The sequence below is a fragment of the Callionymus lyra genome, chromosome 14 (assembly GCF_982586985.1).
Source record: "Callionymus lyra chromosome 14, fCalLyr1.hap1.1, whole genome shotgun sequence".
In the NCBI taxonomy this organism is placed as follows: domain Eukaryota; kingdom Metazoa; phylum Chordata; class Actinopteri; order Syngnathiformes; family Callionymidae; genus Callionymus; species Callionymus lyra.
The window spans coordinates 10,886,840-10,900,991 of record NC_141831.1 but is presented as its reverse complement, the minus strand read 5'-3'; the positions used below and the strand labels follow the sequence as shown (position 1 = coordinate 10,900,991).

The window sequence follows — 14,152 nt, the reverse complement described above, 5'->3', positions numbered from 1 at the left end:
AAGTTAAAGTCTTGATGCTTCACAAATCACAGGTTAATGCTACTTTTCTTTTCAAAATAAAACACCTTTCAGACAGTAATAATCAATACAAAATACATTTCATAAAATGTATTTCTTTCCGATTAATCTAGTTTCAAATCCTCATGGACCAGTTTGTTGTAAAGAATATTCTTAGATGTAAAAAAAAAGCATAACCGGCCACAAAAACTACATAAAAATACATCTCAACATAGTTATGAGTAAGCGAAAAAAACCTGGGCTTGCTTCGTTGCAACAACATGGCCCCATATAAAGTTTAAATATACGATATATATATATATTTCGCCAATTCAAAGGCTTTATTTTTGAGTGAACGTCACAAATGAAGTGTCTTGATGCGTCACAGGCTAATGCATACATCCGATAAAAACAAAACTCCTTTCAGACAGTAATATTCAATAAAAAAGACAATTATATAAACTGTTTTCTTTCTGATCGATCTAGTATCAAACGCCTCATGGACCAGTTTAAGGTCAGGATTATTTTCGCAACCTGCAGATAAAAGGGCAAAAAAAAAAAAAAAACGACCTCCCGAAAAGAGCACGTAAAATATTGCCGTAACGCTGAGTCAGCAGAAAACATGGTCTATTTTCTCTACAATAAGTTGGTCCGATATAGAGTTTCTCTTTTTTAACACATTTTCAATACTTGACAGACTTCATTTTTGAGTAAACAAGTGTCTTGATGCGTCAGGTAGGAAATAAAAATGAAAAACCTTTCAGGCAGTAATAATCCATAAAAAGCAAATGGTTGATAAATTATATAAACTATGTTTTCTCTCTGGAAGATGTAGAATTAAATGGCTCATGGTTCAGTTTATGGTTAGGATTATTTGTCACAGTCTTCACATAAAAACAGCAAGACACGCAATAACATCACTGGCAAAAGATAATAAAATACGTCTCACCATGACGATGAGTCAGCAGAAAACCTGTGATAGTTTCTCTGCAATAAAATGGTCCAATATAGAGTTTGTGAGTTTTTAGTTTTTATCAGTTTACAGGCTTATAGCATTAGCATTAGCTCACAGCATTAGCATTAGCTCTTGATGTGTCAGGAGTCGCGCTAATGCTACTTTGTAGACAACAATTATTATTAGGATCAAACATTTTTTCTATTAGTTTACAGGCTTATAGCATTAGCATTAGCTCACAGCATTAGCATTAGCTCTTGATGTGCCAGGAGTCACGCTAATGCTACTTTGTAGACAACAATTATTATTAGGATTAAATATTTTTTATATCAGTTTACAGGCTTATAGCCCTAGCATTAGCTTACAGCATTAGCTCTTGGTGTGTCAGGAGTCCCGCTAATGCTACTTTGTAGAATACAATTATTGGATCAAACATTTTTTACATCAGTTTACAGGCTTATAGCATTAGCCCACAGCATTAGCATTAGCATCAGCTCTTGATGTGTCAGGAGTCACACTAATGCTACTTTGTAGACAACAATTATTATTAGGATCAAACATTTTTTTACATCAGTTTACAGGCTTATAGCATTAGCATTAGCTTACAGCATTAGCATTTTAGCAGAAATACATTCTTCTCAAATCTGTCAGAAAAAAATGTATATTTGGTTGGATATTTTAGAGCAGGAATACATTTTTAAAGGGTCAAGTGTCACTAAATGATGGTGACGTCTTCACATATTCATGGTATTATCATATATATTCAGTATTTTGGAGACTCTTGGAGGTTTAACATTTCCTGTCCTGGGACAGTCCAGGCCCATGTAAGCCTGATGTGTTCCTCGATAACGGGTGAACCCACAGATCTCGGGACAGCTGTTGGTTTTACTTCAGCACTTCATCAGCTGTGATTGTAAAGAAAATGAGGCGGTAAATAGCCTCATCAATATCAGATGCTGCTGCTGCCGCCGCACATTAACGCAGATTTATGATCAGAGAAGTGTTTGTGGTGACGGATGTTGGTCATTTCTGCAGCCGAGGACACTGTGTAATGTCAGGAGGACAAAAGAGTCTTGTCCGTCCTCCACCAGCGAACAAGAAAACGACTGTTTTTGAAGATCGAAGCTCGTTTTAAATAACGTGAGAGAGACAGAAGAAAATAAGTGGATTCATAGCCGAGGTCAGACTTGTTGGTTCTATTAATAACTGAATCATAAGCATCGTCTCTCTCTCTATCTGTCCATTCATCTGTCTTTTCATACATCTGTCCATCCATCCATCTATCCATCCGTCTGTCCATATATCCATCCATCCATCCATCCATCCATCCATCCATCCATCCATCCATCCATCCATCCATCCATCCATCCATCCATCCATCCATCCATCCATCCATCCATCCATCCATCCATCCATCCATCCATCCATCCATCCATCCATCCATCCATCCATCCATCCATCCATCCATCCATCCATCCATCCATCCATCCATCCATCCATCCATCCATCCATCCATCCCTCTGTCCATATATCCATCCATCCATCCATCCATCCATCCATCCATCCATCCATCCATCCATCCATCCATCCATCCATCCATCCATCCATCCATCCATCCATCCATCCATCCATCCATCCATCCATCCATCCATCCATCCATCCATCCATCCATCCATCCATCCATCCATCCATCCATCCATCCATCCATCCCTCTGTCCATATATCCATCCATCCATCCATCCGTCCGTCCGTCCGTCCGTCCGTCCGTCCGTCCGTCCATCTTTCCATCCATCTGTCTTACCATCCATCCATCCATCCATCCATCCATCCATCCATCCATCCATCCATCCATCCATCCATCCATCCATCCATCCATCCATCCATCCATCCATCCATCCATCCATCCATCCATCCATCCATCCATCCATCCGTCCGTCCGTCTGTCCATCTTTCCATCCATCTGTCTTACCATCCATCTGTCCATCCGTCCGTCCGTCCATCCATCCGTCCGTCCATCCATCTCTCTGTCCATCTGTCTTTCCATCCATCTGTCTTACCATCCATCTGTCCATCCGTCCGTCCATCTATCTATTCATCCATCCATCCATCAATTTTACCATCCATCCATCTATCTCTCCCTTTATCTGTCTGCCCATCCATCCTTCTAATCGTCTGTCCATCCATTAATCCATCCGTCTATCCATCCATCAATCTGGCCGTCTATCCATTCATCCATCCATACGTCCATCCATTCATCCGTTTGTCCATCCATACGTCTATCCATCTTTCTATCTGTTTATCCATTCATCCGTTTGTCCATCAACCTGTCCATCCATCCATCCCTACATCTTTCTATTCTGCCATCTCCCGTCCATCCATCTGTCTGTCGGTCCATTCATCCATCTGTATTTCTGTCTATCCATCCATCTATTTGCCTGTCAATCCATCTATCCATCCGTCTATCCATCAATCCACCGTTTCTTTGGAAACTGAAATTTGACAAAACATTTTCCACAAACTAGATTTCAAGGTTTAGTTCTTTGCCACTATATCAAATAAATATTACAATTATATATAATATTCATAACCCGATGCTTTACCGCTTTGACCTCAATGCTAAAATGTATATTTGGCCCCTAACAACATCCAATTGAGCCTTCAAAACATATGTAAATGGCCAAACTCTTTGTGAGGGAAGTACATAATATTACTTTGAACGTCCGAAAACGCAACCATTATCCTCGGTAAGAGACTCTCATTTGCCTCTTGATAAGTACGCTTCACCAAGAATAACATCCAAGGTGATTTTCTGACGAATCCATCGTCCTCCAAACTCCAGCCTTTTGTTGTCGAAGAACACAGTGGAGTGTATGATGTACGAGCTCAGCTGCTCGCCGCCGTCCTAATGTGGACAATTAGTCCAAATTCAGCGAGCGCACGATTTTCGCCAAATGTTTGACGAAGGCCCCGAAGTATCGGCATCAGTCACACGCCGGCGGAAACGCGTTTAGCCGCCGCCTCCGTCATGTTTTATTCAATCACGGAGCGACACTCGATTAATCCGTTTCCGCAATTAAATTAAACATGTAACATGCATAAAACATGACGGGGAATATCGGCGGTGTCGCAGGGTCGGCTCCGGCGTCCTCCCTTGTTTGTTGTCACACGAATACCCCGGCGTTAGTATGCACCGCTCGCTTCCCGCCCGCCGACCCGACGCATTTCTATAAATGTCAAGAGCAGCGGTGTTTACCGAGACTGACCCCTCATATTTATTCAGCTCAACGGCACTCCAGCCAATCGGCCCCTTATTGCTTCATCCCAAGAATTCCGCCTCTCCGGGTCTGTCGGCTCTCATCGACAGTTTTCGCCGTCTCTCTCCTGGCACATGTGATATTGCTTTTCGCTTCCCATCAAACGCCGGCCGGAGCTTTCGGCCTCAGATAAATAGTGACGTCGGTTCGCCGGGGCTTGTTTGTATCTCTAAGTGCCTGAGTCATTTTTTCAGCGTCTGATTCGTATACATCGGCGCCATCAAAGGTCTTTGGCGTGTGAGGCTGGATTTGCATACGATGGGGTTCGCGTGGAACTGCCGACACGAATTAATGCCGCCGAGGTTAGATAAGAGCTTTGAGATACATGTTGACATTTTCGCCCGCCATCGCCAGAGCATCTTTCCAAATGGATTGAGTCGAGATCAAGGGCTGCACGTCGGATGCGTTCAGGTGTATGTTTCATCACCTGTGTGATGGTTCTTGATAAAGACATGTTTATATATGTTCATCAGAAGTAACTTCTTTAATATTGATTTAGCTTTTTAGAAATACATGGAAATATAGACTTTATTAACGCTCATACTTCCATAACTATCATTTATTTTAGAAAATAAATCCAAAGATCTGTTTTATTAGAGCAAAATGTTAATCTAAATTTTAATAAATATTCATGTCTATGTTATATTCATTAGAAATTTCTAGTTTTATGCTTAATGCCAGTATCCTTCTAGGTAATGCTTGTTAGCAACAGAGCCAATACTTTTTGTGAGCTATTGCTAGTTAGCAACAGAGCCAATACTTTGTGGGAGCTATTACTAGTTAGCAACAGAGCCGACACTGATGCTGTGTCTCAATCGCATACTTGCGTACTCAAAGTTAGTATTTTTAGTGCGTAAGTGCGTCTCAATTCTTAGTATGCGAAATTAAGTGTGCCATGCACACTAAATTGGCGTACTAATACGCCCACAAAAATGGACACTATCTACCCTAAACAGCTGCCATCTTAGGAACGTTGTAAACGGAAGTTACGCCTAATATTTATATATATATATATATATATATATATATATATATATGCATGCATATACTTACAGGTGTATTTTCAGCCAGCAGTAGGAGGATGACACGTGTTCTGTGCTGATACCGGCGTAAATATCTCGCCAATATTTCTTTTCTGATATATATATATTTTTATTAGTTCTTCTTCCAAACTTGCAAAAAGTGCTGCCAGCAGGTGTCGATAGTGTTCCTACAGCTGGTTGAAATCATCGTTAAATAGTAGTAGAAGAAGAAGCTGTTGCGTAATTTCCTGTTAGTGTGTAGCAGCAGTGTTTGATTTGAGACATACTATCTGTTGAGAATTTGCGTACTATTTAGTACGTACACTATCCTGATGCATACTAACTTCTAGTATACTAAGAGAAGTTTGCGATTTGAGAAACAGCATGAGTGTGAGGGAATGCTTGTTAGCCATAGAGCCAACACATTGTGTAAGCTAACGCTAGTTAGCAACATAGCCAAAATGTTGTGTGAGCTGTTATTAATTATTTATTAATTATGTTCTATAAAACCTGTGTATATAGTATGTTTAATATTTTATTTTTATATTATTTAAAAAACTAATTTTCTTTTAGTACATACATTCATAAATATATATGTTTAAATGAGATCCAAATAACTATTTTATACCAGTTCAATATTTTGTATCTAAATCTGAAACATTTATTCATAGTTTTTCTACATTATAACGCCACCATTCTAGTTCTATTCTACTCCTTTAATGATGTATCTCTAATCTAGCTAAGTTCCCATTATTAAGTAAAAAACAAGATAAAAAAAAAACGTTGTGATTTTTTTTAGGGGGGTCTTTTTCATGTACTTTAGGCTTGAATAACGGTTAAATATAATCACGCGCTCTGCGTGTACTGTACCTTTAAGGGAGAGCGCCGCTGAATAGTAGAGTCGGAGGAAGTCCCTCCAAATTAAAACGATCTTTTAAATTGCAATAATACAACTTGTTGAAGTAAGAGTCCATTTTTTAACAGAACCGAAATCCTGCATTTTAATAAAAAGTTCTTTAAATGTAGATATATAACTGTCAAAACAATGTAACCTGTGAATTCAAACTGAAAACGTTAATGGATCACTTCTTTTTTTTTTATATATATATTAATTAAATATTGTGGAAAGCTAAACATAGCAATCGGTTGTTTTGTGATAGTGTGTAGTTTGAGTGTAAGAGGAATTTAAAAAATCCCAGGTTTAACTTTGAAAGACGCACCGGAAGTGCGGAGTGGAGCTTTGCCGGCGCTTTGACGGCAATGTGTGGCGGCGTGTTGTGTCTGCAGCGATCAGTTCAAGAGCCGCAGAGCGACGGAGGCGCGTCTCTGTGCCGAAGAAAAACAGATCAAAACGCTATAAACGGAGCTCCGAGTTGAACTTTAAGGACTTCTGCTGGACTTTTTGGGGGCGAAATTATAACACTTTTCCTTTTGTGATTTTAAAAATCGGAAGATTCGATCCAGAGACTCCGGTGCGTCTCGCGTCTCGCAGCCGCGTCTCCTCTCATCACCTGCGGATCCTTCAGACTCTAGGTCCCGTTGGGAAAAAAAAAAGTTTGGGAATGTTTTTGCAGGGAAGTTGCTTTGTGGATTTACTGAACTAAAAAAAGGGGGTGACGACCTCCTCCCCTATACTTTTGGATTTTGTCAGCGACTTTCTGAGAAACTCCTCCACCTATGACAAGCGCGCGTGTATGATGGAGTACCGGCCCACGTTGGTACCTCTACTGGTTTTATTCGCCATCAGAACTTTGGCAAATGGTGAGTAGAATATTGTGTTTGGGATTTATGTTGGGGGGGTCTTCTAGCTGGGGAGCCACTGTGTGTGTGTGGGGGGGCCCTCAGATAATGAGTCAAATATTAACCTGATAAATGTTTTATTCCTAAAGAAATATACATTATTAACATGTATGTTGGATGATGATGTCACGTTAGGATCCACTTAACACCGGACACTGGAGTAGTTCTCCATATGATGCTTCCTTGTATTTTGGCCCCAGGGACATATTCACCACCAGCATCTTTGGCCCCAGACAGGAATCCTATTACTAAAAAAAAAAAAATGATCTGAGCTTCTCTATGGTGCACCAAAGTACCCTTGAGCAAGAAACCAGAGACAACCATCAGCTGAACTAGAACCCTATTTTTAAATCATCAATTTTGACGTTTTTTGGTCTAAATCCTTTTTTTTTTCTTTATTTGCTTATTGTGAGAATAACGTGTCACGTGACACAAATTTCTCAAGGACTGCGTCAGAGTTGAACTGCAATATGAAGTTCATGGGAAGAGAGAGTCATTACAATAAGTAAGAGGAAGTCGTATTCTGGATAAAAAAACAACCTTTTTCCCATAATGACACTCAAATAAAAACAATAATTGAAGATAATTGAATATAAATGACTTGGTTAATTACTTGGACATTTAAAATGAGTAAAGAATTAAGTGGGGTGGGGAAGATACACAGTAGAACTAATGTTCAAAAACTTGCTATCTGTGAGGTGAACCTCCATGTGTGCAGACGTCGAACACGACTGTGAACTGGTAGCATATGATCCAGCATCTGTCAGTGAGCTCCTTCACTGGCTCCCCACGCTCCTGTGGGACCCCCAGACTCCACCGTCATGCTGCCTCGTCTTTACTCAAGCGCCCTCCGAGTAGTCTGGACGTGTTTTCTCGATGACATTAAAACCCTCCTGTTTATGCTGCGAAGTTAATCTCAATCGCACGAGGGACCCGAGGAAAGAAAAAAAAATGCATATTTGCCATCCTGTTTGTAACAGGAAGTGGGGGATATTTTCATTCTAGGAGGGTTCGATCTTATCCCGTGTTTGTCCTCCTTCGTCAAACATTCCCATCAAATTCCTTTCATTCAACAGCAGTTTGAGTCTGATCGGAATTTTCTGTTAAAGCGTTGCTTATCTTAGCTTAAACACTAAGAGTGTGAGAAAGAGATAGACATACATTTACCTGATGACACTGTAGCGGTTTTCTTTTGGCTTTCAAATAATACTGTATATATTTTTCTTATCAAAGTTCTTTTGTGATTATATTTTAAATGAAGTGAGTATAAAAAACAACAATTAAATTGTTTTATTTTCAACTACCATGCAAATATTCACAGTGTTATCCTTAAGTCCATGCTAGTTAGCGGCATAGCTAACCGTTTTTGTGAGGTATTGCTATTAAGCAACGTAGCCAACACTCTTTGTGAGCTAATGCTAGATAGCAGCGTCCTGTTTCCAGTTAGCAACAGAGCAGAATTTTTGTGTAAGCTCATGCTAGTTAGCAACAGAGCAAAATCTTTGTGTAAGCTCAGGCAACAAAGCCTTACTCTGGGTGAGCCATTGCTAGTTAGCAACATAGCCAAACTTTTTGTGTGATATTGCTATTTGGCAACATAAGCAACTCTTTGTGTGAGCTAATGCTAGTTAGCGGCTAAGCCAACACTTTTTGTGTGCTATTGCCAGTTAGCAACAGAGCAAAATATTTGTATAAGCTCAAGCTAGTTAGCAACAAAGCAAAAGCATGGTGTACGCTTTTGCTAGTTTGCAACATAGCCAACCCTTTTCTTTAATTGTTTAATTTACAATTAACATGCAAATAATCAAAAAATGTTAATTTTTTGTGATGCAAATAAACTTCAGGCCATTAGATGGCAGCAGTCATCCCATAACCCCCTACAGGTAAAGGAACAATAATGACTGAGGACAAGAGGATACAGTTGACTCCAGCAGCTTTTTTAAGCTGATATTTGGACATATTTTGGTTTTGAAAACAAATGAAAGCAGTTACGACTTCATCAAGAGTCGTGTGGTCTGTAAATTCTACGACTCCAGAGTCAAGTACTCAACGATACATACGAAAACTAATAATGTGTCCATTATTATCACGTATTCTGTGACAGAAGACTTGATAATAATGGACACATTACTAGTTTCCGTCGCTCAACATTCTCATACACCACTCTCTCTACATGACGTCTCCCCCGTTTAAACCCCCCCTCACCCCCCCACCCAGAGTCCAGTTTCGGCAGGTCTTCCCCTCGGACTGTTTGCCCAGTAAGGCGACACCTCGGTGGCCACTGTGCCTGTCACTCACCCCTGTCGGCGTCTGTCAACACGGCGGCGTCCGACGTCTCTGCTAAACGGCAGTCAACGCGACCATATGTTTGATGATGAAGACGCCGGACACCTTCTTCCTTCTTGTTGTTTCACCGGCGCGTCCAGTTACCCCGGAGTAAACACCCCCCCCCCCCCCCAATACCTCACCCACCAAACCCTGGTATTTACACTGTAATTACAGTCTGAGCGCACAAGTCTTCCTCCGGGGAGTGAAGTGGTTAAAGAGCTCTCGATTAACTCATTGTGGCTGTTGTAGCTTCTGCACTTTTGTGGCGCGTTTTCTTTTGATGGATTGCTCAAGGACACATTTTTGGCTGCTCTGGCAAACCAACCAATTAGTCTGCTCTATTTTCTCATCTGTATCTGGCTTTTGTAGCCATTTTCATAGAATTTTCTTTTTTGTTTTTCCATTCAAACGCTCTTTATTCTGGTATTTCTCTTAAAAGGCCATGTTAGTTATGCACTACTAACTAGCCTAATGCTTTTTATAAGTCATTATCTACTTCCTACTGTTCCTTTTAATATGAAATACTAATGGAATTCATGTCACGAGCTCATCGGGAGGAATTCATCGTCACTTATTGCTAATGTTTTTCTTCATAATCCAACATATGTGACCTGATAGTACTCGACAACATAGCCAACACGTTGTGTGAGCTAATGCTAGTTAGCAACATATCCAAATATTGGTGTAAGCTATTGCTGAGCAAACAATCTGTGTTAGCTCATGCTTTTGATCAACAGAGAAAACTATTTTTTGGTGCGCGTTTTTTTTTAGTTAGCAACCGAGCTACCACTATGCATGAGTTCAAGCTAATTAGCGAGATAGCCAACAGTTTGTGTGAGGTATTTCTATTAAGCAACAGAGCAAACACTCTGGGTTAGCTATCTCTAGTTAGCAATGTAGCCAAAACTCTCTGTGAGCTACTGCTAGTTAGCAGTGTAGCCGACGCTTTTTGTGTGCTTTTGCTAGTTTGCAACGTAGCCAACACTCTCTGTGAGCTAATGCTAGTTAGCAGCATAGCCATCACTTTTTGTGTGCTATTGCTAGTTAGCAACAGAGCAAAATCTTTGCGTAAGCTCATGCTAGTTAGCAACAAAGCAAACACTCTGTGTGAGCTTTGCTAGTAAGCATTGTACCCAACACCTTTTGTGAGCTATTACTTGTTAGCAACAGAGCACAATCTTTGTGTAAGCTCATGCTAGCTAGCAACAAATCCTTACTCTGTTTGAGCTATTGCTAGTTAGCAACATAGCCAACACTTTTTGTGAGATATTGTCAGTTGGCAACATACAATAAGCAACTCTTTTTGTGGGCTAATGTTTCTTAGCACCATAGCCATGTATTTGTGTCAGATAATTTTAGTTAGCAACATAGCCAAGAGTCCTTTAATGCTAGCATAGTTTCCTTAAACCAACAGCAATGTCCGTCCTTGAACGGTTATCCTATGTTTTTGGCTTTATGCTAATGAATTTCTAGGAAGGTGAAAGTTTTCCTTGTACAACAAAATACATTTTTTTAAGACCTCAACGCTTTTGTAATATAATTTCTTAAAATATATATATTTAGCTGTTGCCTCGCAAATGTTTTAATTGTTTATATTATAACATCATTAGCATGCCATTACTAACCAAGATTAAAAGTATATGCAAATACTTTTTTTTTTCCTAACTCTTGAGCAACAAAATCGTCAGTAAAGAATCCTCTGAAAAAGTCGTCGCGTCTCTTTGCCCATATGTTAGCTTCAGATCAACCGTTCTATTGATGGCTAAAAATGTATATTTGTTTTAAGATTAAAAAGAAAAGGATGATAGTGAACTAAACATCCTCTTCCTGTCAACTAGGAAGCAGCGCTAATTGTTCCAATCTTTGATGTTTCCTGTTTTAAAAGAAGAAAAAAAAACACAGCTGCCCTTCCTGCTAAATTTAGCCTTCAAATTAAAAACAAGAGTTTTAAAATAGAAAGTTCAGCGCCCGGATCTCTATTTAGCTCCTGTGTTAACAGGACATGTCAGCTGTCTCCGCTCCTTAAAGGTCCGGGGGCTTCGACGGGGCCTGAGGGTGGTGGGGGGCCCCGTCACAATGAGGGGCCTGAGCCCCACCTCGGGGGGCGCCGCAGACAGATGGATGGCCGGCCAGAATTCGTTCCAGTGGTTTTTCAGGAAGCGCTCGGACAGAGATGGTCATAATTCTGAAGCGAAATGCAGAGCGAAGGCGAGACACGGTCCACTGACTTGTGCCTGTAATGAAGAGCCAGCGGGGGGGACGCGTCCTCGGGGAGATTCATTTTGGCAACATTTTACGGCGTCTTAAGTGCGGCGTCCCAGCTGCCCAGGTGTCGCTCGCCGCAAGTCGTTTTTGAGAGATCGAAAAACCATGTGTGCTGCAAATAAATTCCACCTTATTTGAGTTATTAGATAAACAAACTGTATCTAATACGTCTTCAAGATTCTGTTCTGCTATCATAGGAGGACACACATTAACTTAATTGATGGTGTAAAGAAGCTGTTTTCTTAAGCTAATCGGGCTAATCTTAAATGCCAACAACTTTTACTGAGATTGTCCCCCTAACTGACTTTTCCCAGAGTCTATCACTTATTCACTTCTAGCTTGAGAGGGCTAATGCTAGCATTGTCATGCTAAAGGATACATTGAAAAAAGAAACTGTTTTGATTATTTTTGCTCACTGATTGACAGAAAAGCTAATAAATGATTATCTTCTGCTATCATAGGAGGACACGCAGTCACTTTATTGATGGTGTAAAGAAGCTGTTGTCTTAAGCTAATCGGGCTAATCTTAAATGCCAACAACTTTTACCAAGATTGTCCCCCTAACTGACTTTTCCCAGAGTCTATCACTTCTTCACTTCTAGCTTGAGAGGGCTAATGCTAGCATTGTCATGCTAAAGGCTACATTGAGAAGGGGCATTTTTTGATTATTTTTGCTCACTGATTGACAGAAAAGCTAATAAATGATTCTCTTCTGCTATCATAGGAGGACACACATTCACTTTTTCGATTGTGTAAAGCTGTTGTTTTTGGCTTAAGCTAATCGGGCTAATCTTAAATGCCAACAACTTTTACCGAGATTGTCCCCCTAACGCGCTTTTTCCCAGAGTCTATCACTTCTTTACTTCTAACTTGGGAGGGCTAAGCCTAGCATTGTCATGCTAAAGGATACATTGAAAAGGGAAAATGTTTTGATTATTTTTGCTCACTGATTGACAGAAAAGCTAATAAATGATTATCTTCTGCTATCATAGAAGGACACACATTCACTTTATTGATGGTGTAAAGAAGCTGTTTTCTTGAGCTTAAGCTAATCGGGCTAATCTTAAATGCAAACAACTTTTACCGAGATTGTCCCCCTAACGTCCTTTTCCCAGAGTCTATCACTTCTTCACTTCTAACTTGAGAGGGCTAACGCTAGCATTGTCATGCTAAAGGCTACATTGAAAAGGGAAAAAAAAATTCTGATTATTCCTGCTCACTGATTGACAGAAAGCTAATAAATGATTATAAAATAATATATATAGTTTCACTGGGAATATTATTTATTTTGTGCTTACACGTCAGCTGTCAATCATTTGCTTTTAAATCAGGAGTGTTAAAAAATTATATCCTAATGTTTTTTTTCTTGTTCTACTCAAATATATATTTTTTTTACTCTGAAATTTTCGCTAAATTTATTTTAAATGCATTATCGTGCTTAAGGTAACATTTAAAAATAAATTAATAAAAAATTTACTCAATTTACTCAAATTGATTAGCCATAAAAGTAAGTAATAAATGAATCAAAAATAATAAAAAAAATAGTTCTGGGTTTTAATTGGATGGCGTAACGATACAGGGCAACAATCCGATACATCGCGATACTGTAGGAAAAAGTATTTCTTTGTAAAAGAATTTTCATGGTAAACACTAAATTAAATTAAGTCAACCTCTCGTCCTCAGTCATCGCTTGGATCTCACAAGGTTTTCATTGTTCCTTTTGCCCGGAGGATGTAAAGACTGCTGCCAACTAGTGGCCGGAGGTTTAGTTGCGACACAAAAATGCAACAAACGTCGCAATTGAATACTTGCTATTTTTCCCCTTTTGAATAATGATACAATTAATAATTACGATATTTAGCGATATTTTCTTAGATCCCTACTGTTTGTATGTTTTTCAAAAAATGTCAACAAGTCTTTGTGACAAGTCGGCCGTCAATCATTCGCTCGTTTAAGTCAGGAATCTATTCACGACTTCCACGATCAAGATAAATCGCCCTTTTTTCTTTCCCCGCCTCCTTCACATCACACGGAATGCAGACCCTCCGTGTCTTGCCGTGAGAAGGAAATGTTTAAATCTTTTATTTGTTTGTCAGCGACGGAAAGGGAAGAAGCCTGCGCGTGTCATGGCGACTGTCAGTGACTTTGTTTTGGCAGCGAAGGATGAAAAAACGGCGAGCGGTGATAATGAGTGGTCCGTGGGCGCCGGCGTCTTCCAGGTGACGCTCGGCTGGATGCGGGTCTGTCACGAGCCCGTGGATTTTAATGACTACGGCGGCGACAGTGACGAGTCTTTTTCAGACGTGACACGAGCTCGGGTATTAGTTTGGGTTGATCTGCACTTGGCGGCGCGTCGGATGACTGACAGTCACGCGTGTTTTCCCCTCAAAGTGAATTCCGGCTGAAAGCGTGTGACACGCAATCACGACGCCGTCTTGTTAGCGCTCTTGAGTGCGTGGCTTGTTGCGAAA

At 40.1% G+C, this 14,152-nt stretch overlaps 1 protein-coding gene across 3 annotated transcripts in view; it reads left to right on the top strand.

Annotated features, from left to right (window-relative positions):
* The window catches only part of robo3 (roundabout, axon guidance receptor, homolog 3 (Drosophila)), a 173,565-nt gene that overhangs the window by 63,316 nt on the left and 96,097 nt on the right, over positions 1-14,152 (top strand). The window contains exon 1 of one of the 3 annotated variants that reach the window (XM_087807333.1): positions 6,599-7,049. The exons of the other annotated variants lie outside the window; for them this stretch is intronic. Within the exon in view, the coding sequence (XP_087663459.1) occupies positions 6,983-7,049 (67 nt within the window). The 5' untranslated portion in view covers positions 6,599-6,982. Of the gene's footprint in view, positions 1-6,598; positions 7,050-14,152 lie in introns of those variants that run through there. 3 annotated transcript variants of the gene reach the window in all.